The sequence below is a fragment of the Neolamprologus multifasciatus genome, chromosome 7, assembly GCF_963576455.1.
Source record: "Neolamprologus multifasciatus chromosome 7, fNeoMul1.2, whole genome shotgun sequence".
In the NCBI taxonomy this organism is placed as follows: Eukaryota; Metazoa; Chordata; class Actinopteri; order Cichliformes; family Cichlidae; genus Neolamprologus; species Neolamprologus multifasciatus.
In genome coordinates, this window is record NC_140445.1 from 58,286,196 (window position 1) to 58,311,196 (window position 25,001).

The 25,001-nt window shown below is 39.2% G+C and overlaps 3 protein-coding genes across 4 annotated transcripts in view; 2 read left to right on the forward strand and 1 right to left on the reverse strand.

Moving 5' to 3' along the window:
* The first annotated feature begins 366 nt into the window (after window positions 1–366).
* On the forward strand, window positions 367–9,831 carry arsa (arylsulfatase A). The gene is made up of 8 exons (XM_085166019.1): window positions 367–683; window positions 3,804–4,044; window positions 4,192–4,410; window positions 4,750–4,919; window positions 5,169–5,293; window positions 8,805–8,932; window positions 9,018–9,120; window positions 9,210–9,831. The coding sequence occupies exons 1-8, from the start codon at window positions 463–465 to the stop codon at window positions 9,500–9,502; spliced, it is 1,500 nt and encodes a 499-aa protein (XP_085022145.1). The 5' UTR covers window positions 367–462; the 3' UTR covers window positions 9,503–9,831.
* A 176-nt stretch (window positions 9,832–10,007) lies between these two features.
* Window positions 10,008–21,001, forward strand: LOC146515645 (arylsulfatase A-like). The gene is given in 10 exon segments (XM_085166026.1): window positions 10,008–12,008; window positions 15,098–15,338; window positions 15,469–15,651; window positions 15,653–15,688; window positions 16,493–16,662; window positions 17,068–17,192; window positions 17,722–17,849; window positions 17,935–18,037; window positions 18,117–18,348; window positions 18,984–21,001. Coding segments are annotated over 10 exon segments (1,497 nt in total). The 5' UTR covers window positions 10,008–11,787; the 3' UTR covers window positions 19,042–21,001.
* mapk8ip2 (mitogen-activated protein kinase 8 interacting protein 2) overlaps window positions 19,362–25,001 on the reverse strand; it is a 28,038-nt gene continuing 22,398 nt past the window's right edge. For both annotated transcript variants that reach the window (XM_085166015.1, XM_085166014.1), the window contains exons 7-14: window positions 24,775–24,986; window positions 24,097–24,172; window positions 23,341–23,513; window positions 23,140–23,249; window positions 22,936–23,058; window positions 22,736–22,806; window positions 22,546–22,644; window positions 19,362–21,776 (exon numbers count right to left, since the gene is read on the reverse strand). In XM_085166015.1, the coding sequence (XP_085022141.1) occupies window positions 21,704–21,776; window positions 22,546–22,644; window positions 22,736–22,806; window positions 22,936–23,058; window positions 23,140–23,249; window positions 23,341–23,513; window positions 24,097–24,172; window positions 24,775–24,986 (937 nt within the window). In that variant the 3' untranslated portion in view covers window positions 19,362–21,703. The remainder of the gene's footprint in view (window positions 21,777–22,545; window positions 22,645–22,735; window positions 22,807–22,935; window positions 23,059–23,139; window positions 23,250–23,340; window positions 23,514–24,096; window positions 24,173–24,774; window positions 24,987–25,001) is intronic.

A 25,001-nucleotide genomic window follows, 5' to 3' on the forward strand; every position in this document is an offset into this window, starting at 1 on the left:
TGTATGTATTTTAGTGTTTTTATTTTTGTTGCTTTTGTTGTTCCATTGAAAATAAAATGGGTCATCCGAAAGATGATCAATTCAAGCCAATCAATTGAGGACAAACAATTTAAAAACCTTTGTGAAAGGTGTGATTGTGTGCAGTCAGTTAACCTATTAAATCTGGACCTAATTCACTATGCAGAACTTTTAAACTAAAAGTCTTCACATTGGGTGTTGAGCTGTATGAAGGAGAATAGGTTGTAAAAATGTATATTAATTTAAATGTTAAAAAGCAGAAATTAAAACCAAAAAAAACAAAAACGGTTGTAGTTTAATCTGATGCTTAAGACTACATTTCCCAGCATTCCGTGACATAACCAGCGTGCAGCCGTTTCCGGCCTCTGGCACGTGACGTTCTATTTTGTTTTTTACGAGATCTGCCGCTTCCTTATTATCAGTCAGACTTAAAAACGGAAAAGCATGGGATCCAGCCGCTTCGCCTTTTTCGGTATTTTACTTTTGTGCACCTCCTCGGCTTCACCGCCGAACTTCGTCCTCCTCTTCGCTGACGATTTAGGTTTCGGGGACTTGGGCTGTTATGGACATCCTAGTTCACTCACTCCCAACCTGGACCGCCTGGCAGCTGAAGGACTCCGATTCACAGATTTTTACAGCACCTGCCCCGTGTGCAGCCCGTCCAGGTACCAGTGTAATCAGTACTGACTGTTTGCGTGTGTGAATAAAACGTGCGTTATTGTGTATACTTTGTGTTCTAGATTACAATCAATCCAGCCCTTTTTGGGCACTTAATCACTTTATAGAACTGTTATGGCATAATTGTTGCAATTTCTGCTGTCCCTTTGGCCTACTTCCTGGAAAATAAATGTTTAATCTCTATGAGGAGTTTAGATAGATAGATAGATAGATATAATAGTCAAACAAATAAATATTTATAAACAAAAAAATTCAATTTGATTAAATTAGATTATAAAGAAAAACCTTAACAGAAGTGGGAAGACCTGGGAGGGCTAAAAAATACTGGGGCATGTCAAAAACAGGAAATGTTTATGATGGGCAAAATAACAGTGACATTGGATAGAGAAAGGAAACTAGTTTATAGTTTCAGCTGGCAACTTCATTAAACTACATAGGATTTTTTTCTGTGTTGTGTGTGTGTGTGTGTGTTTTGTAATACTTCTTCAGCATTAAAGCTGTTTTTGAGTTCAGGATTTTTCTCCCAGGTCCTGCGTATTGGGTTCATATGACAGCTTTCTTGTAGTAAGAGGAAGAAAAAAAATCTTGACATTTTTCCTGGATGGTATGGATTTGATTTATGTTCATGTGTATGTGTATCTGTGCGTTAGCGTGCAAGCTAATGAGCTATGCGTGACTGCAATGAAGAAAAGCGAGCATATCAGCATTCTCACAAACTGATGTTTGCCCTGTGCTTTGATGCAACGTTTCCTGCTGCAGAAAGCAAATTTTCAAATGATGTATTAATAATGAATATGAATAATAATTCAGTGTCCAATCTAACAGCCCTAGGTCAGTGGCTCAGTTTTACTCTCCCATGTATATTTTTATTGGGCTGCAGTGTGAGAAAAATAAATAAAATAAAATAAAATATAGAAATTATCCAAAAATAATGTTACTTAAACCTTCAAATAAGTATGGTCTATACCCCATGCTCCTGCTTCTTGCAGGTATTGCTGCCATATAAGGTAGGACAGCTGCGGACAGCCTGTAATATAAACATCATAGATTGATTCAATAAAATTAAAATGAAGCACCCAAATGAAAAAAATTATTGCATTAGATTTTCTTTTTTTAAATAATTGAGTTCTTTGAGTTACTCAAATCGTTGAAGCCTTGATGGATAGATTGACAGATGAGGTCAGGCAGGAGTCTTCTTGGACTATGATAGTAACAGATGGAATTGTGATCAGTAGAAGCAAAACAGAAGAAACAAATGAGCGGGAGACGGGTGGAAATGTGAACATGGAAAACAAGGAGCAGAGGTAATGAAGATGGAGAATACCTGGGGTCAACCATCCAAAGCAACTGACCGTACACAAGAGTGTTAAAGAAGAAAGTGCAGGCAGGGTGGAGTGGGTGGAGATGAGCATCGGGGTGATTTGTGATATTTGTGACACCAAAAAGAGTGAGTGGCGGTTAGATATCTTATGATTTCATTGGGAATGACCAGCACAGACAGGATTACAAATCATCATCATATTTAGCTCAGATTTGGAGACAGTTGATTAGTTAAAGTTAGTTAGGCAGGGTTGAAATGGTTTGGACATATTCAGATGAGGAATAGTGAGGGGTAGAGGACCATTTCAATAAAGGATGTTAAAGATGGAGCTGGAGATGCCAGGCAGGAGAAAAGATGCAGTGGGTTGGTGTGACAGAAGGGATAGGGTGAGATGGAGGAAAGCGATCTGCTGTGACAACCCCTAATGGGAACAACCAAAAGAAGAAGAGATTGCTATTGTTTTCATCAAGTACATGAAATGTTTCTTGGGCTGAAACGATTCATCGAATAATTCAAATAATTAAATTTTTTAAAATTCTCAACACAAATTCATTGTTTTGATACTTCTTTTAATGGAACAGCTCTGTAGGGCGGCGATGTATAAAACGATGTAAACACGAGGGTTTCACCCACATTCGCGACTAAAGACAGACCTACAATACAAACGTATTTAGGGGCAGTCTGTAAATAAACATTGTGACAAATATTAACCACACAGCCTCCAATTTTAAACAAAAACACAGAAAACATGTTTCTAGTGTCCAAAACAGCAGCACTGTTCCTGTACTCACCATTAAAACCATTAAAACCTTTTCCTGGAAAAAAGCTAGCGGGAGTCCTTCACCAAAGCATCTGATTAACTCCGACGTGAATAAAAAGTGAACTTTGTAGCCTGCAGAAGTTGTATTAAAATATGCAAATGAACTGTTAACTTAGTCTGATACCTGACTGGTTAAATTATACGGCGTGCTGAAGGCTGTCGGCGGCCGTACTGTTTTACATGGAGTCTAAAGGGGGGCATGGGGTATACGAGACCATAATAATTTCAAGCTTTCGTAACATTTTTCAGATTGAAAGTGAAATTATATAAAATATTGTGTTCGTTTCATTGCATTAAAATGTTAAAATATAAAAATAAAAGCTTTTCTCACAGGCTAATGTAAATGTACTTGGGCAATAAAACTCTGAGCCACTGACCTGAAGGTTGTTAGGCTGAGCACTGAACTATTATTAATCTTAATTATTAACATCTACACCAGGGCTCCCCAATCTCAGTCCACGAGGGCCGGTGTCCCTGCAGGTTTTAGATCTCACCCTGGGTCAACACACCTGAATCACATGATTAGCTCATTACCAGGCCTCTGGAGAACTTCAAGGCATGTTGAGAAGGTAATTTATCCATTTAAATCAGCTGTGATGGATCAAGGACACATCTAAAACCTGCAGGGACACCAGCCCTCATGGACTGAGATTGGGGACCCCTGATCTACACCATCATACATCTGTTATGGCACAAATGTTGTATGCAGTAAAACTTGAAAACATTGCAGTTTCTAAAATGGAAACTAATGAGCAGTTCATTTTGAAAGACCTGTGCTCTGTCCCTTTTGAATATTTGTTATTGCTCATTAATAAGACAAAAGTATTTCTTATCCAACTACTCGATTAATCAATGGAATAATAAATAGATTACTCAGTTACTAAAATAATCGATAGCTGCCTAGTTGCCTTTAAATGTTTCCACTGCTCTGTTAATTAACTGCCTTGCTTGTTGGTTGTTTCCAAGGGCATCATTGTTGACAGGTCGCTATCAGACCCGGTCAGGAATCTACCCAGGTGTGTTGTACCCAGGATCTATAGGTGGTCTTCCTCTCAATGAGACCACCATCGCTGAAGTGTTAAAGCCCCTGGGTTATGCCACAGCAGTCACAGGAAAGTGGCATCTAGGTGTTGGGCATAATGGCATGTTTCTCCCAACCAAGCAGGGCTTTGACCATTTCCTGGGGATCCCATACTCCCATGACATGGTCAGTGTGTTTCCAGTCTGCTACTTAAAATTGCTTCATGAAATGTCTTTTTTTTTTTTTTTTTTTTTTTTTTACTATATTCACTTTACTATTCTTCACTCTGTATTGCTGTCTGTTAATTTTGCTATCTTGTCTTTTCTTCCCCAGGGCCCCTGTAAGAATCTGACTTGTTTCCCTCCAGATATAAAGTGCTATGGAGTGTGTGATATTAACACTGTAACCGTCCCGCTAATGCAGAATGAGGTCATCAAACAACAACCAGTCAATTTCCTGGATCTGGAGAGGAGTTACAGTGACTTTGCAACAAACTTCATAACCACATCGGTTGAGAAAAAACAACCATTCTTCCTCTACTATCCATCACATGTGAGCAACAAGAGCAATCTGAAGAAAATGCATGAATTAAAGTGTGCAAAATCAACCTTTGAGTGCAATCAATGCCTAAAAATGTGTTTTCATAATGGTAAATATCAACTACTGTGCATGTCTGAGTTTTTAAATTGGGATAATTTAAACATTTCCTAGTCCTCTGTAGATAGATACTAGTTACTTTCCCATATGTTTGGATTAGTCATTTAAAAAAATCCCCAATTACTCAAATTTCAGTATTTTAATATGATCAGTCACTTCTAAAATATAAATATGCGGCATTGAAAGAGTCAATATTTCAAACAACACTAATAATCACTTGTTTTCTTGCTTCAGCACACCCACTACCCCCAGTATGCAGGTATAGGGGCAGCTGGACAATCTTTAAGGGGTCCGTTTGGGGATTCCCTGTTGGAGTTTGACAACACTGTAGGCCACCTGATGGCAACTCTGGAGAGGACAGGAGTGATCAACAACACATTGGTCTTCTTTACATCAGACAATGGGTTAGTTTTCAGGACTTCTTAACATTTAGAAATTAAAAGATTAAAGAAGTCCAGTTGCCTTCTTTTCAAACTCTTAAAACTACCAGACATAACTTAGAGACAACAATGAAGACTGAAATGCACTAGAGTTTTGGAGTTTAATTCCTCATGCTGACATTTAACCACCCTACTCTGTTCAGTAGTCAAGTTCCTAGAAATCTTTGCATTCTTGCGATATTGCATTTATCTTTTTTCTTTCTCTACATGTAGGCCTGAACTGATGCGTATGTCCCGTGGAGGCAACGCTGGTCCTCTGAAATGTGGCAAAGGTACCACATATGAGGGAGGCATGAGAGAACCTGCCATCGCCTACTGGCCGGGAATCATCAAGCCAGGTCGGGACATTTTAGTGGTCTGCAAAAACTCCAGACTACATCCTGCTTCAAACTAAAAAAAATAAATAAATAAAATCCTGACTCATCCTTGATCTTGCCACACAGACCTCAGTTTGAGTACATTTATTTTTACCTGTTACTGCTGACCATATTCTAAAGCAGAAAGATGGTGTGGTTGTTGGTGCCAGACAGCTTGCTCTGAGTATTTCATGAACTACTGATCTGCAGGGATTTTTCTACACAGTCATCTGTAGATTTATAAAGAATGGTTTAAAAAAAAATAAAAAATACTTGACTTGACTTTGCTGTTCCTAGGACTGTGCTCTGCCTGCTAGCATCTTGCACTCTGCTGTTATTTGCTGGATTGTCTCAGGGGCATCTTTACACAGCCTGCACCTGGGGTCTTGCCTGGTGTGGTAGAGCCAAGCCGCTATGCTTCTATGGATCTTGTGCTGAGAGTAGGATTTGGGTACTGATAGGATTTCTGTATGTCAGCCACTTCCTATATTTGCCTGTGGTACATACCGTGCAAGGGCCTGTCATTCCATGATGGTTCCTCCTCTTCATTGTCTCATCCTGGATTGTGGTACTGACACTCACTAATCCCCGCCCTCCTTCCTTCTGCTTAGCATACAGTTTCAGGGTGCTGGACTTGGGATGAAATCCTCCATGCATGGTCAGGAGTTTCCTCGTCTTGATGTCAGTGGCTTTTATCTCCTCTTTTGGCAAGCTTATAATCCCAGCAGGGTACCTGATCACAGGCAGGGAATTGGTGTTGGTAGTCTGTTCTTGTTCTTGTTCTTACCGTTCAGCTGGCTCCTCAGGACTTGCCTGACCCTTTGCAGGTACTTGGTGGTTGTAGCTTTTCTAGTGGCTTCTTTGTGATATCCATTTGCCTGTGGGATGCCCAGGTACCTGTAGCTATCCTCGATCTCTGCATCATTGCCTTCTGGTAGTTTGATCTCCTCACTTCTAACAAGCTTCCCTGTCTTTGGCTATGTTTACACTGCAGGCGAAAGCGCATCAAATCTGATTTTTTTTGACCCTATGAGACCCATATCCGATCATGGTATGACAGTGTGAATGGCACAAATCCAATATTTTCAAATCCAATCTGGGTCACTTTCGTATGTGGTACTAAATCCAATACATATCCGATGTTTTAGAAAGCGACCGCTGTTTGAATGGTCAAGTCGCATTAAATCCATCTTTTATGTCACTGACACCAGACAGACGCCAATTATCAGCGCCGGAGAAGCACCCGATAAGACATCGCGAACACTTCCTGGCCATCCAGCGTAGATGTCAGTGAAACTGTTGGGAAGACAACGTTGGAGAAACGTGAACATTTTATTTATACTATATAATCTGCAGATTCTGACAGAAATCTGCAACTATCCTTTGAAGCACCGCTCCTCTCTAAAACAGCAATAAGGATAATTATTAGGTTATTTACATTATTATGTAAATAACAAAATAACTTAAAGCAAAAATTGGGAAATAATATCAAGTCCAAAGTCTTTATATTAAGGGTCATCAGTCAAACAATACTGTTTGCTCTGGGTCTAAACAGAGCGCGTTGTGTGTGACGTCTTCTTTTGCGCATGTGGGCTGCTTTGAGGGTTCACACTAGAGCGCGTTTGCTGTCACATTTTATTTGTAGTGTTAACAAGAAGACAAAAAGATCGGATTTGATCAAAAAATCTGAATTGAGCATTAAGACCTGCAGTGTGAACGTAGCCTTTGTTACCATCCGACTACACTTCCCCAATCTGGACGACATTCCGATGTCCTTGCTGTAGTTCCTGGTGGTGTTGATCAGTGAATCGATGTCTCATTCCCTCTTGGCATACAGCTTGATATCATCCATGTAGAGGAGGTGGCTGACGATGCTTCATTCCATAGTTGGTATCCATATCCAGTCTCGTCATTGGTTGTTCGCTGGGAGTTGGATGGGACTCATTTCTTCTGGATGTCCTTGGGGATCAGGACTGTCCAGCCATGAGTTAGCCATTCTGGGTATGTCTCATTAACTAGTAGCTGGTTCATTTGTATTGCCACATGCTCATGTAGTACAGTCAGCTTTTTCAGCCAATAGGCATGAACCATGTCATGGCTTGGTGCTGTCCAGCTGTTCGTACTGGAGACCCAATCTTGGATGTTTGCCACTGTGATGGTTACTGGTCCCTGTTCAGGGAGGTTGCTGTGGTCTGCTCTTGGATCCTCTAGCCAGTGAGCATTTCCATTATGGGTTGCGTCATTTTCCCACATGCTCTTCCAGTATTGGTCCTTCTCCAGCCTTGGTGGAACTGTTCCCATATTATTCCCCTGCCAATGAGAGTACACCTTGGATGGTTCTGTGGAGAACAGCTGGTTTATTCTCCTGCTTTCTATTTCTTTGGTATACCTCTTCAAGTGGCTGGGCAAGGCTGTGACTCTTTGCTTGGCAGTTTCCAAGACCCCAGGTATGGACAGCTTGACGTACTTCTTACGCACCCTCTTTATCGCACCTTTCTGCAGCTCACCTAACCCTATTTCAATAATAAGATTGCATCTCTTTTTTTCAGTATCAAAGTATATTACCATTAATTAAAAACAGTTTTGGGAAGGTGACATTTGAAATGTATTCCACTACAGAATACATGCCTCAAAATGTATTTTGTAACGTATTCCGTTACGTTACTCAATGAGAGTAACGTATACTGAATACTTTGGATTACTTAATATATTATCAAGCTTTTTACAACTACTTGAATGTACTATTGCTGTGTGAATTATTACTATTACTAAAGGATACTCGCCACATCAATACCAACTAGATTTTTAAATCTTAATATAAAATGAGTGACAGTAGGGTGGACATTTTCGTATAGAAAACTATTCAGCGCGTATATAAAACAGTTCCACGGCTCCAAACCATAGTAAAGGGACCTCTGGCAAATATGTTGGTTCCGTGTCAGGCCCGTAACCAAAAAGTAGCTTTACTTTGTTTTTTGGGTCAACTTTGCCAGTGTGAGACAGAGAGAGGCATTGAAAGGCTGCTCCAATGAAACTTATTGTTTTGGAGGAAAACATGAACACAGTGTACAGTCAAGTCTTAATAGCTTACTTACAACTGGGCTATAATGCCCATGAGGCTACATTATTTAGGGCTATGCCTGTAACACTCCGCCTATTGCCTTCACGAGGCCACGAGATTGAGACACAGTTTTGTGTTTTGTTTGGGTTTTCACCGGCGTCGAATTACCAAAAATAGAGCAGGGACAGCCTAACATATGAAACAGGAAAAGACAGCCGTGTAATCTCTATTTCAACAAAGTAACTGTATTCTGAATACCACCTTTTTAAACGGTAACTGTAACGGAATACAGTTACTCATATTTTGTATTTTAAATACGTAATGGCGGTACATGTATCCCGTTACTCCCCAACACTGATTAAAAATAATTTATGTACATGTAGCCTTTTAGTGATTGCTGTGTTTTTTTTCTTATGAACAAATCTATTGAAGGTGTTACGCATGAGATGGCCAGCACTCTAGATATCCTCCCCACATTGGCGCACCTGGCAGGGGCTGAACTACCACAGGTGATGCTGGATGGGGTCGATATGACGGATATCCTTGTTAAACAAGGAAAGGTAGGAGCATTGTTTTTAAAGTTGTGCAAAAAGTCAAATAATGGAAAAACCAAGCTCATTTGTGTATTTTCTCTGTGTTTTAAAGAGTAAAAGGGAAGCCATGATGTTCTACCCTGTAGATCCCAGTGAAAAATATGGCCTCTTTGCTGTAAGGCTGGGAAAATACAAGGCTCACTTCTATACCCAAGGTACTACGTGTCATATTTTGAATATTGCAAGTTCACATTGTCAAGTTTTAGTTGGTCTTAATTCCTGCTTGTTCATGTTTGTACATCAGGTGCTTTCCACAGCAGTACTACACCAGACAAAGACTGCCCAGAAACAGCAGTCTTCAAGGCTCATGACCCTCCTCTGATATTTGATCTGGAGGCTGACCCATGTGAGCATTATGCTCTGCCAGTAGATACACCTGACATCCAATCTGTGCTGCAACAGGTCAAGACAGTTAAGGAGCAATTTGAATCCTCCATGGTGTTTGGAGAGAGCCAAGTGGCAAAAGGAACAGACCCCAACCTCGAGCCGTGCTGCAACCCTGAGTGTAGCCCCAAACCTAGCTGCTGTCATTGTTGATGAGAAAAACTTTTGCAGCTTGACAATGGAAGGGAAAGTTGGACTAAAGTGCTGCTCTCCTGTGGAGAGTTTTAATTACTGGAAATGGAAAATGAATGTAAAGTAAATGCGCTCCCTTAGTGAGGAGATGATTGTCTCAAATTTGATACTGTTGAAATTATAACTAATGTTTAACAGTGTACTGTATCATCTTTCTTCTGTGCTATGAGTATTGTTTTATTTGATTTCTAATTTCCACTCAAGGAATTCTTGGTAAGTTCTTTTCACTCATAACATCATGAGTTAACTAAACAATGAAGACAACAATAAAGTTTCAGACATCAATCATATATTTTCAAGATGTATTTTCAAACCCATGAAAAGGCGAATGATTTTTTTGTTTCCGTTGAAACTCACAAGTCTTTGTTTTGAAAGATACAAGATCAGATATGTTGTTCTGTCACATACTCTTTTTCATTTACTCGCAATAAAAGGTCAGAGCAGTTGTCTTTTACTAAAAGACAATGCAGGCAGCCTGTGTAGTGCATAGACTGTTAGTGCACCCCAGGGTGGCTGTGGCTACAATGTAGCTTGCCATCACCAGTGTGTGAACGTGTGTGTGAATGGGTGGATGACTGAATGTGTAAAGCACTTTGGAGTCCTTAGGGACTAGTAAAAAGCGCTATACAAATACAGGCCATTTACCATTTATCCATAGTGGCTCTCCTGCTTCTTCTCTGTAACTCATGGACAACAATTAGATGGGTCTGGAAAACACCCTCAAATTTATTATTAGTTGTGGCAAACGTATACCAGTCATTACTGAATATTTGCTTCTAATGATTTTTGCTGTAGGGTGTAGATGCTCCATTAGCTCTACCAGACTAATGACTGACTCATTGTTTACCTAAGCTGAGCATGACACCTTGGCTAGATTTTTCTTTTTGTCTTAAATATAACATGAACATGTTTGACGGAAAAGCAGCGGCATCGCTGCCTCCTTCCAGGGTTGTTGTTCCCTGCAGAGATTGTTAGAGTGCTCTGTGTTGGAGAAGATTAGATGAAGAGAGCTGCTGCAGCAAGGTACTTTTTCAAAATCTCTCACTGACTGTTGTTTTTTTTTGTTTATCCATCATCCAACAGCTTGTTTCTCCCTTAGGTTAGCACTGTACAGAGATGTGAAAGTGAATGATAAAGCAAAGTATCTAGTTCCCTAAGATGGCAACAATGGTGCAAGACAGCACGCAAGCTAACTGATAGACATATCACACACACCATTGTGTATGAGGACTTCTGAGAAGTTCATAATGACTTGATCAAACAATGCTTGCCTAACCCTAGACTTTCCTAAACTCCATTGTGTAAAATGTAACAATTTTATGTTACTGGGACTAGCTTTCTAACCTCCATTCCGACTTCCCTCCATCACTATCAAAAACATTACCTTCTTCCTCACACACAGACTCACACGCACAGTTGTCTGTATGCAGAACATACAGCACATATTAAATGCTCCCATACCATTCGTTTCTTCTTTTCACATGATGCCAGCTTGATTACATGCAGGTAGAGTCGCACTTTTGGTTTCCTGTCCACCTCACAGAAACATGTGAGAATACATAAAAAATAGCTCCTGGTACTCTCTATCATCATCAGAAAATCAGCTGCCACATTCATTTGGATGGACAGTGGGATACATACTGGACTTTGAGGATAGAAACAAAGTATCGAACAGCGTTAGTATAGCTCTGATACTGATACCAATGTTGGTATCAATACTATCGATATTTGGATCGATCTACCCACCTCTATACTACAGGTCTACATGTCACCAGCAGCTTCACATTTTCTCTCTCTATAGCTGGATGGTGCAAAAGGACTAGCAGCTCCTGTCCCTCTCCTCCTCCCTCAGTTTGCCTCATCATCATTTTCTGATATTATAATTTACTTTTGTTTGTGTTTGACAAGGTTTGTGGCCTTGCAAAATGTTTCAAAAACCGCGTTTTGGTTGTTTGTAGAGCTGCAACAGGCCCACACACGACTCCTCTTGTGGTTATCAACTGAGTGAAGAGCACACGTGAGCCGTGATGCATTTATACAGTCCCAATAATATAGTTACTTTCCACTGTGTTCCTATTAATCACAAATTACAAATTTACCACAAATTTCTGAAATATTGATATTTTGAAATAAGAATTGAGTCTAGAACACAAATATTTGCTATCGGAAGAATCGATATTCCAGTATCGATCCGCGCATCACTATTTTTAGGGATCTGACGCTTCCTTACTATCAGTCAGAACAGGATGGTATCCGGCCGCTTCACATTTTTCGGCATTATTCTTTTGTGCACCTGCTCGGCTTCACCGCCGAATTTCGTCCTCATCTTCGCTGACGATTTGGGTTACGGGGACTTGGGCTGTTACGGACATCCCAGTTCACTCACTCCCAACCTGGACCGACTGGCAGCTGAAGGACTCCAATTCACAGATTTTTACAGCACCTGCCCCGTGTGCAGCCCGTCCAGGTACCAGTGTAATCAGTACTGACTGTTTGCGTTTGTGAATAAAACAGAAATCAATACGAGACTTGGCTCAACAGTCTTTTTTTTTTTAACTTTAAAGTGATGAAAGTGGCCGTAAGTATGTTCAAAAGGTTCTGTTATTCATTTATTTATTGTTTTTTGTTTTGTTTTGTTTTTCAAGTCGATTTGATCCTAAATTATTCTTTAAAGTTGTAACTGACAAATTATTAATGGGCTCATTAATAAATAAGTCATTTTAATGGTAGACTGCGTTATTGTATATATTGTGCATTAAATAGTTCTGCATTAATCCACTTAATATCTTTGTAGAACTGTTATGTTATATTTATTGCGGTTTCTGCTGTCCTCTTGGTCTACATTCTTGAAAAAGAGATTCTTTTAATGCCAATGAACATTTTACATTCATAATTAAAACATATATAAACGCATCTTTGCAAAAAAACTGATTCTGAACCTCATGACACAAATGTTCCTCCTGGCTTAAAATTGCTTAATATCGTTGACGAGACATATGTTTAAGATATGTTTCAAAGGTTATAGGTCAGTCATTTCTAACAGTTTATTCTAGCAGTTCCAGCCACCATTGCTCTCTTCCAATTTGTCCTTAACTTCATCTCACTCTTATGTTCTTATTGTCCTTATCTTCAACTTCATGCTGCTCTGTTGTATGTTAATTGCCCCTTGGGGATAAATAAAGTCTTCTGATTCTGATTCTGACATAGCTATTGAGGTACTATAGTAATATAAAGTATTATTAAAATGGGAGAGGGATAACTTTCTTCTAAAACTGAGTATTCTTGGTTTGAGAAATGGAAGATCGAAAACTTCAGTAAATTAATAAATAAATAAAATAAATATATATATATATTTTAATTTAATTAAGAAAAAAATCAACAGAAAAGTGGGAAGACTTGGGAGAAACTGAGAAAGAGGGCTAAAAAAATACTGAGACGTGTCAAAAACAGGAAATGTTTATGACGGGTGAGATAACGGTGGCATCAGAGAACATCAAAGTTCAAATCACCTGGCAACTTCATTCAACTACAAATAATGCTGTAGTCCTGTGCTTTGATGCAATGTTTCCTGCTGCAGAAAAAAATAGTGTATTAATAATGTATTAATAATCAATATCAACAATATTCCAGTGTTCAATCTAACAGCCCCAGGTTTGTGGCTCAGAGTTTTAGTCGCCCATGTATAATTGTATTGTGCTGCAGGATGAGACAAAGAAACCTTTTAATTTCTATATTTGTAAGTATTAATATAACTTAATTCATATTATATTTATACTTTCTATCATCTAAAAATCCAAAATAATGTTACTTAAGCCTTCAAATAAGTATGGTCTCGTACACTCCATGTACCCCCACCCAATGCTTGTTGCAGGTATTGCTGCCATATAAGATAGGACAGCTGCTGACAGCCTGTAATTTAAACATTGTAGACTAAGACTAAGTTAACATTTCATCTGCATATATTATTGTGACTTCTACAGCTTTACTTAGATTTGATTGATGATAAGGTGGTTTGATGTAGGACTCCTGCCAGCTTTTTCCACTATAAATGTTTAATGGTGGTTACAGTAACAAGCAGGGTCAAGTTACTTGAAAAAAGTAATCAGTAACTAATTACTGATTACTTCCCCAAAAAAGTAATCCCGTTAATTTACTGATTACTTATTTTCAAAAGTAATTAATTACTTAGTTACTTAATTACACGATTTACAACCTGAATAGGTAATAAAGCAATAGATCTTTCAGCCCAATTCTACTTTTTCTGCATAATCCATCATACAAAATGTAATCAAATGGAAAAGTCTCTCTTTTTTTTAACTTGTTTTATCAGTTTTAATCTTTTAACTTTATGCATCAAGTAAAAATTTAATTATATGCAACATTCTCTGACTTGAATAAATTAGTTTACCATTTAAACCTATTTTCTGCACATTCCAGCACATAAATAGTTTAGTCATAGCCTGTGGTCTGGACTTTATTACATTCACCATGCATCAGTTCATACAGAGCTCAGAAAGAAGGTGTTCTCCTTTTCTGCTCTGTTGTCATGGAAAACATTACAGAAGCTCTCTCAATTGATTTCACTTGCAGACTTTAAAAGACATAGAAATTACTTTGTGAAATCATTGCTGAGAACCTGTTTTTGATATGACTGCATAAACATTAGCCATTTTTGCTCTTTTATTGTTTATTTTATTGTTATAGTTTTAATATGTTTGTCCGAAAGAGGTCTCATTTCTACATAAGACACTGAGTCTACCTGTATAAATAAAGCTCACATAAAATACATTTAAAAAATGAAGCATTTAAACAAAAAATATTTTTTTAATTAGGTTTTCTCAATGAATCGCTGCAGCTTGAGTTGATAGATCTGAGGTAATGAACATGGATCAGTTTAAATACCTGTGGTTAACCGTACAAAGCAATGGACCTTGCACAAAAGTGGTGAAGAAGAAAGAGCAGGCTGGGTGGAGTAGGTGGAGATTAGTATCAGGGTTCATTTGTGATATTTGTGATAGCACAAACCACACATTATCTCATATGAGGTGTGGTTTGAGATCAATGGCACTAACAAAAAGATATTAGATGGTGCTAAAGGTGGCAGCGTTGAACAAGACTTTCATTGGGAGTGACCAGCATAGAGAGAATATAAAATGATTTTTCAGCTCAGATTTAAAGACGGGGGGTGGTAGGTGAGATGGAGGAAAGCGATCTGCTGTGGTGACCGCTAAAGGGAAAGAAGAAAAGATTACTGTGATTCTTTGATGGAAGAAAAGCTTAGAGGACTGAATTAATATTTGAATTAAGATTAATTATTTTCAAGTTTCATTAAGCACATGAAATTTTTGTTGTTGCCTCTAAACTTTTACTTTGACATGCAACCAAAGTGATGAAATCTTCCCTACATGTCCTGTAGTTTTTCATCTTCCATTGTTGGATGAATTGATGCAGTGAGTTTCTTTAGGCCGTTTTCCTAAGTGAAGTAAGAGTGTTCAAAATGACCCCACTATCTTTTCCACTGTTAATTAACTGCCTTGTTTGTTGTCTTTTTCCAAGGGCATCATTGTTGACAGGTCGCTATCAGACCCGGTCAGGAATCTACCCAGGCGTGTTTTACCCAGGATCTATAAGTGGTCTTCCTCTCAATGAGACCACCATCGCTGAAGTGTTAAAGCCCCTGGGTTATGCTACAGCAGTCATAGGAAAGTGGCATCTAGGTGTTGGGCATAATGGCATGTTTCTTCTAACCAAGCAGGGCTTTGACCATTTCCTGAGGATCCCATACTCCCATGACATGGTCAGTGTGTTTCCAATCTGTGCTACTTAAATTGCTTCATGAAATGTCTTTTCTTTGCTATATTCACTTTACTATTCTTCACTCTGTATTGCTGTCTGTTAATTTTTCTATCTTGTCTTTTCTTCCCCAGGGCCCCTGTAAGAATCTGACTTGTTACCCTCCAGATATAAAGTGCTATGGATTGTGTGATATTAGCAACGTAGTCGTCCCACTAATGGAGAATGAGGTCATCAAGCAACAACCAGTCAACTTCCTGGATCTGGAGAGGAGTTACAGTGACTTTGCAGCAAACTTCATAACCACATCGGCTGAGAAAAAAACAACCATTCTTCCTCTACTATCCATCACATGTGAGCAACAAGAGCAATCTGAAAAAAATGCATGAATTAAAGTGTGCAAAATCAACCTTCTATTGAATGCAATCAAAGCTCTACTTTGGTTCGTCAGCTCTTTGAATGCCTAAAAATGTGTTTTCAAAATGGTAAATATCGGGATAATTCAAAATTTTCTAGTCCTTTGGGGATAGATTCTGGTCCCTCAATAATCAATGTGATGTGCAATACCACTGATTTCCTTTCTTATCCCATATCAAGTAAAATCAGAGCTGGTATCAGCGATACTCATCCAATACCTAAGCTTTGAACAAAAACTTAATGTGTTTGGAAAACCGAAAGTTCTGTATTTCAAACTATATGTTCATAATAAGTACCAGATATCAGACTTCTTCTTCTTATTGTAATTATGAAAAAATATTACACAAGAAACAAACAAACCTGAATAGTCAACTCCTGCATTTTAAAACAGGAGTTTTAAAATGTGACTGATAGAAAATAATAATAAAGTTTAAAAACATTTTTTATATATATATGTCATTATCTATGTTTTGAAATAAACATATAAACAATATAAATATCAAATATTTTGAGTTGTTTTTTTTATTAAGCTTATTAAGCCTACAATGACTATTTTTGATTCTAGTGGCTGGAAAGGATTCCATCATAAACTAAAGGGTTTTTTTTTTTACCCCAAATTACTAAAATACCAATATTCTAATAGGGGAATTGATTCTAGAACATAAATATCTGGTATCGGAAGAATCAATATTTCAGTATCAATCCTAACAACACTAATAACCACTTGTTTTCTTGCTTCAGCACACCCACTACCCCCAGTATGCAGGTATAGGGGCAGCTGGCCGATCTTTAAGGGGTCCGTACGGGGATTCTCTGTTGGAGTTTGACACCAGTGTAGGCCACCTGGTGGAAACTCTGGAGAGGACAGGAGTGATCAACAATACATTGGTCTTCTTTACATCAGACAATGTGTTGGTTTTCAGTTTATTATCATATTTGTTGCTAATCTGTGAACTGTATTTACTGTTATTCCATTTTGGTATCTCATTTAATGAGCTTAAAAAGGTGACTGGACTTCTTTATGTTTAAATCTTTAAAGATCAAAGAACACTAGTTCCAATCTTTTTTAAACTCTTAAGACTACTATGACGTGTATGACTGAGACATATTTCATTCAATAACTTAAAGACAACAATGAAGAGAAATGCACTAGAGTTTTTGAGTTTAATTCCTCATGCTGACATTTAACCACCCTCCAGAAAAAATATTTTTCCTCTGTTCAGTAGTCAAGTTTCTAGCAGTCTTTGCACTCTTGTGATAATATTGCATTTATCATGTTTTATTAAATGGTGTCTGTTTTCTTTCTCTGCATTTAGGCCTGAACTGATGCGCAGGTCCCGTGGAGGCATTGCTGGTCCTCTGAAATGTGGCAAAAGTACCACATATGAGGGAGGCATGAGAGAACCTGCCATCGCCTACTGGCCAGGGACCATCAAGCCAGGTCGGGACATTTTAGCCGTCTGCAAAAAGTCTAGACTACATTATCCTTCAAACACAAAAAATCCTGACCCACCCTTGATCTTGCCACACAGTTTGGTTACATTTAGTTTTACCTGCATGGTTTTTGGTGCCAGACAACTTGATCACCATTCAGATGGTAGGATCAGAAATTGTTGTAAATACTATTTACAGCCAATACAGCATTTCAGGCTGTTGGTTGTGGTGCAGTGGTGTGGGGAATACTTTTGGCACCTTAGTACTAATTGAGCATAGTTTAAATGTCAAAGCCTTTCTGCGATCAGAACCTCTGAAGACTGTTTGCAGCACCCTGTTGAATCAATGCCAATAATAATTAATATAGTTCTGAAGGTAAGTTTTTTTGAAAACTGTTTATAAACCTAATCTGAAAGCATTGTTTGTTTGTTTATTCCATGAGCATTGCCTCTCTCTTTTTCCAGCATCAAAGTATACTATAATGAAAACAAAAATGTAGCCTTTAGTGGTTCTTTTTTTGAACAAATTGTTTGAAGGTGTTACACATGAGATGGCCAGCACTCTAGATATCCTCCCCACATTGGCGCGCCTGGCAGGAGCTGAACTACCACAGGTGATGCTGGACGGGGTCGATATGACAGATATCCTTGTTAAACAAGGAAAGGTGGGAGCATTGTATTTAAAGTTGTGCAAAAAGTCAAATAATGAAAAAACCAAGCTCATGTGTGTATTTTCTCTGTGTTTTACAGAGTAAAAGGGAGACCGTGATGTTCTATCCTGTAAATCCCAGTGAAGACTATGGCCTGTTTGCTGTAAGGCTGGGAAAATACAAGGCCCACTTCTATACACAAGGTACTTATTAATTATTACATGCGCACACTGTCAAACTTTAGCTGGTCTTGACTCCTGCTTGTTCACCTTTCTACATCAGGTGCTTTCCATAGCAGTACTACACCAGACAAAGACTGCTCAGCATTGCGCAAGACTCACGACCCTCCTCTGATATTTGATCTGGAGGCTGACCCATGTGAGCTCTATCCTCTATCAGTAGATGAATCTGACATCCAATCTGTGCTGCAACAGGTCAAGACAATTAAGGAGGAGCAATTTGAATCCTCCATGGTGTTTGGAGAGAGCCAAATGGCAAAAGGAAAAGACCCCATGTCACGGTCCCCGTGTCTCTCTGGTTGGCTCACGCTGGCTACAGGTTTTGTTGTTGTTGTTGTTCGTTTTTGTTTTCTTTGTCTCTCCTCCTCCTCTCTGCCTGGCTGGAGCTCGTTACGAGCTATCGCTCTTGGCCCACGCACCTGTGTGATTGTGTCCACCTGCTGCTGATCTGGCTGATTTCCCCAGCTGCTATTTAAGGCAGTGGCACAGAGCAGCTCACCACTGGAACGTTGAACCTCCTGAGTTCGTGCTCTCGGCACTATCAAAAGAATCCCCTGTATGTATTTTGCTGTGGAACTAACGCTAACTTTTGTGTGTAGATATCTATCTTCTGGACCAAATCATGGGACCTGCCCGGGTGTGGCAGCGTGTGTGGAGTTTTGGAGCGAGTGCGGCTGAAGAGGAGTGCATGTGTGCGGAGGAGCTGTGGCGGTGACTGTGTGGAAGAGGAAGCGTGTGTGTGGATTACCCCCCCCCCCCCCCCTTCTCTCCCTGGAGCCCTGGACCCCCCTCCCAACTCACTGTCCATATATATAGCACTGAGGTGATCCCTGTTGTAAATAAATCTCCTTTTGTTCTCTAAGAAAGAACTGTCTGCGCGTGAGTCCGTCCAGTAGCCATGACACCCCAGCCTCGAGCCTTGCTGCAACCCTGAGTGTAGCCCCAAACCTAGCTGCTGTAATTGTTGATGAGAAACATTGCTGCAGCTCCTAATGACAATAAAGAAAGGGAAAGTTGAACTGCAGTGCTGCTCTCTTGTAGAGAGTGGAGTTTTAATTGCTAGAAATTAAGAAGCAGTGTACAGGCAATGTGCTTCCTTAGTGAGGAGATGATCTTCCAAGATTTAATACTGTCTCGATTCAGAAATAATGTTTAACAGTGTACTGTATTTTCTCTCTTCTATGCTTTGAGTATTTTATTTTATTTATTTCCACTTCGGGAATTCTTTGTAAGCCCTTTTCACTCACACAATTAGGATTTAACCAAACAATGAGGACAACAATAAAGGTTCAGACATCAAGCATATATTTTATTCATAAGACCAAACCCATGACAAGGCGAATGATTTTTTTTTCTTTGTTTTCCCTTGAACTTTACAAGTCCTTGTTTTCAAAGATACAAGATAAGATATGTTTGTTCTGTCACATACTCTTTTGCTCTAGGTATACAGTGAAGAATCCTGTTAAAGTAATAAAGTCAAAAGTTGATTTAACTGTTGAAGTACTTCTGAGCGGCTATATTGGACTAGATCTTCAGTGGTTGCTCTTGTGTAGCTGTGTGAAAAGAAGTATTTTAACTAGGCTGTAACAAGATAGAAAAACAGAATCAGAGGCAAGTAGATACAGATCAGAGATGGGTCACACTGTTGGAGCTCAAATGCGATTACTATAATCGGCAAGACACAATAATAGTTTTCCAGTGGCAGCTGACTGAGTCACTATTCAGCTCTAACAGCAGATTGGTCAGTAGTTTGGTTGTGTGTCACACACTAGTGATGTCACATTTCACAAATGTGCCCTAAACGTGCTGCTGCTGAAGCCTGTTTGTAGAGAGTTATGGAGTCTTCAGGAACCTGAATGCCAGCTGTGTGACGGACTGAGATTACACCGTGTGTTAAAACATGAAAAGACACTGAAATAAAATTATTGCAGATCACAGATATTTGTGTGTTTTTCTTTCAGGGGTTTTCATCTGCTCGTGATCTTTTTTAAACTTCTTTTTAATTCATGTACATATTCATTTTCATAACATACTCAACATAAAGGACACAGCACTATCATAGATTTGCTATTGTATATACACGATCTAACTGACAGCAATACATATGTAGATAATACCCTCTCTCCTGCCATGTCAACTTTCAGTGAATCTTTAACACTGAAATCCTGCAAATAGGATGTGTTTTTTCTGCTGGACTGACTGAAAGCAGCATAAAAAGATGCTAAACAGTGTCAGAGAGAACAATGGGGGTGATTGGGGAGGTGGGCTTCAGCTACTCCCACCTCCATATAAGGTGCTTGACTGCAAGCCGTGGTTTGACGCTCCAACCTCCTTCATTCACCTATTGTGTGACAGGTGAATGAAGGTATAATTAAACGTGGAAACGCATCACTCTCCTTGTTCACCATGCTTAAACATTAGATAAATGCCCAACCATTAACAAAAGTGTAAATCTGACATTTTAAAGGTTTGACTCCACTGGAATACCACGTATCAGCAGGACACTCCCCTATCAATCGATCTAGTCATTCCTTTTTCCTCATTGAAACTGAAATGGAGACCAGGAAAGCACTGAAAGGCAGAGTTAAACAGTCAGAGATGTGAGAATATGGCTTTTCAGAGGGCCTTAGCTTTCTTTCATCTAAAAGTGGCATCAGCCATATAAAGCACACACTGATCTAATATTTTGCAACTGTACCAGCTGGATGACTTGCTATTGAAGCTCTAAGAGCAGTGCAACTTTGAGAACAGGAGGGAAGTAAATTTGCTCTGTCGTTCAGATTTGCTGAGAGTTACTGTCCCTAAATCCAAAATGAATATATCTGCAGAGCAAATGACATTCAAAGTTCATCTGAAGTCAACTCATCGAACCTCTCTGAAAACTGCAGTTAATCCTGTCAGGGCGATACATCAAAAGCAAGAACAAAATTTCCCACCTTCAGTCTCAACTGTGAGCATTTCTTAATTAGTCTGAATGAGGCGCCTGAATGTCTACTCTCTATACATGTATTTACAACACACTACGATTTGTACACAACACAGGGGTAAGCTTGGACCAAGGACCGCTCGCCGTACTCTCTGTCTCTCTCTACTTTGCTCCAATGTCACTATAAGTATAAATTAAATGACCTGTTTTTCAGTATTGAACAAAAACATATATACAGTTAACTCAAACGCCGACGTCTTGATTCGACACCATTCCTTTACTGATTGTTGAGCTGCTTGCCATTCACTTGGATATGTGTATTTCTTGGTGTGTCTGTGTGCAGTAATCCTACTAGCCATGCATTGAAAAGTGATACAGCAGTAGTAGGTACATTGTTTTCATCTCAAAAGAAGAATCTTGAAATAAACAGGTGCTCAGCATCTTAATTTTTATATCATAGAAAAAGATTAACTAAACAGGCAATCAATCCATTGAGATCATGGAAATAAACAAAGAGAAAGGGATGAAGGAAATCAGTCAGATGTCTAGCATACTGTAGAAATGAAGATCCCAGGTTTAGAGGGACAGAAGAGTATTTTACAATGGAGCGAAAAAAGAAAATCCCCACTGACAATGCCCTCTGGTGGCAAAATTGATGAACATACACAAGCTGTGGAGGAAGAAGGTTGTCATGGCAACATTTCTCACTCCAGGTAGATGTCCTCAGTGGGGCAGGCGTATTCCAGATGCTCTTGGTAGTACTCCTGGAAGGCTCGTCTGCAGAAAATACAGACATATGAGGACTAAAGATTTACCTGTGAGATAGTATGAGATATTTTTTAGTTTCAGTTTTGTATGGCTGTTTAGTGTTTCTGATGTTTCACAATGTTTGTGTGAAAGACACAAAAACAGAAGTTGTTTTTCACAAATTCTGGTTGACTTAACGGCGAGAATCTGATGGATGAAAGATTTCTGCTGCCTCCTCTAAATCCAGCCTCAGAGAGTGGGCTAATGTGCATCTTTAATTATTCAAACACATTGTGGCTGAATAATACATGAGTAATTCTGCTGCCATTTAACCCTACACAGGTACACACATATGGCTAGTGTGCAAACAACAAAAACCCCCAAACTGGATTGCTGTCAAGAATTCTGCAAAAGAAATTTGTAATAAAATGCACTTTAATACAGACTTTGAGATCAGATTCCAGCAAAGATATGTGCAAGTAGTAGCTGAATAGTCATTTTTATTACTTAAATATGTCAAATTAAGCACCGTGGCTTCTACTGTAATATATACAAAAAATGCAAAGTGAATACGATCCCTTAGTTTGAGAACTTAAATGTTTAAAATCAGTGGTGTTTTTTAAGAGTTATTTTCTAATGATTTACTTTAATTTTATTTATTTTTTTAATGTATTTGTTTTTTTAGTTAAAATACATAACAAAAGAAATTGTTTTTTTGTCTTTTTGAGTTCTTTTTTCCTTGCTTTCTTTTTTAAATTTTTATAGCTACGGCCCTCAGCGGGTGTGAAAATGGACATACCCAACACATTCTGCTACAGGTCGCATTGACTCCTGGGACACAAACACATGGCAAGCAAATCTGTTCAGCATTGGGTGCTTAGTGATGAAGCCAAAGTAGCTGCAGAGAGAACAAAACAGTGTGATGCAATCAGTCGGATGTTACACTGTACGGCGGCAGCAGGATGGGCAGAAGATGGATGTTTGATTACCAATTGTTCCTCGGATGGCATCCACAGAATGAGATGTTCTTCATCTGGAAGAAGTGACTACATCTGTCATACTAAATATAGACAGAGACAGAAAAAAAAGTAGAGTTCAGTCACTGATGAAGCAGTGCAACATAATCCCAAAGCAAAGGGACAACCGATTACCTGAGTAATCATGTCATTTATGTTTATTTGTCTTATACCTCATCAAGGGATTCATATTCATCCTCCAGGCTCATAATCAGTTTGACTCCTTGCAAGCTAATCTCCAGCTCACATAGAGAGGGAGGTCGCACATGTACCGTCCGTTTTCTCGATATTGCAATCTAACACACAGAGAAACCACATTTTATCCTGCCCATAGTAAACAATCCATAATAGTAAAAGTGTAAATGTGCTTTTCTTACCTTCTGCATAGCAGCACAGAGAATGCCGTTGCCTTGGTGATAAGGTACCTCAACAGACCCCAAAAACTGCACGCTGAAAGTTTCAATCCACGCTGGATTTCTTTTCATTCCTACGGAGTGTAATATGCATAGAAAATGAGATCGTTCTGTGTGTTTAAAAAAAAAAAGCAAAAAAATAAGCTGCTGTATTCTTGCACTCACCCAGCAGCTCTTTGGATTGACCTATGATCTCATGGGCATAGAAGGCAGGGAAGATGCCCCTCTCCCCTGTCCGCATGTTATAGCCTCTGTACCAGTAGTCGTCCTCTTCTTCCTCCACGTATAAGGGATCATCCACATCCAGCTCCAGCTCATCTGCATGCCTGGGAATGAACCTGCAGAGGGCAGCAGAGAAGTCAAGGAAAAAAAGGAAACTGCCTTTGTAAAAAGATGTTTCCTTACATGATGTCCCTGCTCCTATAGACCTGAGTTATTTTGATCTTTTATGGGTTTTAGGTGACTCCCTGTGGGAGGCTTTGATGAAACAGCTGGGAAAGAAAGATAATAGGGTGGGTAGAGGAAGACAAAGAGTTGTAAAGATGGGGTATTTTGAATGAGACCTATGGTTAAAAAAAAGTGAAATTATTTGTACACAACATGTACTGTGTAATACCGAGGCACTGTTTGCCTTTTGTCTTCTTGTCTTTGTCTTTATGGGTGGCAAAGAGACGCATGTGATGTCTGATCTGTCTTCCTCCCCAAAATAATTAGCGTTGCCCAAAAGTTGATTCTGTTCATCTGGACACGTTTTCAGTGGGAGAAATGTTTCATCACTCACGTGATTTCTTCAGTCTCAGCTTATAAACTGTACATTTGCATAATGATTTAAACTTATCACCACTGAAGGAACAATGGGCTGGGAGGTCAACCTCCCAATTGGATGACCTAGTGCTAGTTTGAGGCTTGAGTTTGTTTTACCTGTAGACTGCTCTGTGTGTCTGGTCCCTCTCTTCTCCATTGATGGTACAAGAGAAAAGTCCAAAGGATTCTGTGCCTACATGGGAAACAGATATGACTGAGATTATTTAAAAAAAAAACGTTGTTTTTTCTGTAACCTGTTGTTTGTTGAGGAACATTTATTATGCAAATCTGTAAGGTGAGCTCTAAATGAAGGGTAATGGATTATATCAAAAATCCAATGAAAACGGGGCTGTTATAACGAGCTTTTTTATTATGCAAATCACCCTTTATTAGAGATATAAATCTTGAGACAAGAGGTCTGCCTGATGATGTTCTGGTAGAGCCCTCCCATCAGTCGTGTGTGGGCACCCTGCCATATTTAGATCACATCTTAGTATATCATTTTGACAGTGATGAGTTGAACTCTAATACATTATTCATTCTAAGGGCAGGCTGTGAGTGGATAATTTTAGAAATAATGCTGAAGGAGTCAGGATTTTTGGACAGAGCCAGGCCAACTGTCCCCCCAACCTCCCCCCATTTCTTATCCTTAATGTAAGATAACACCCACTGGAGCATCATCTCATTTTTAGGGGTAATATTTTAGAGCAGTCTCGATCTTCTCTTTTACCTCTCGGGAAGAGATAAGAATGAACACTTTCTTAAAATAAGAGAACAGAATTGCTTATGACTTACTGGAGGAGCGGGAGGTACTGTTGACAAACACATTGAGAAATTTCTTGGAGAAAGGGAGGTCAGCTTCGGGAGAAGAGTCTTCGGAAGAGCTCAGAAGCTCTGGCCTCACTTCCTCCTCCTCATCATGACCATAGTCCACGTTAGCAGTGTCCAAAGGCTCCTCATCGCAAAGAGTTGAAAGCTCACTGTCATCACTCAGAACAGAAGTGCACCTGAGAAGGCAAGTT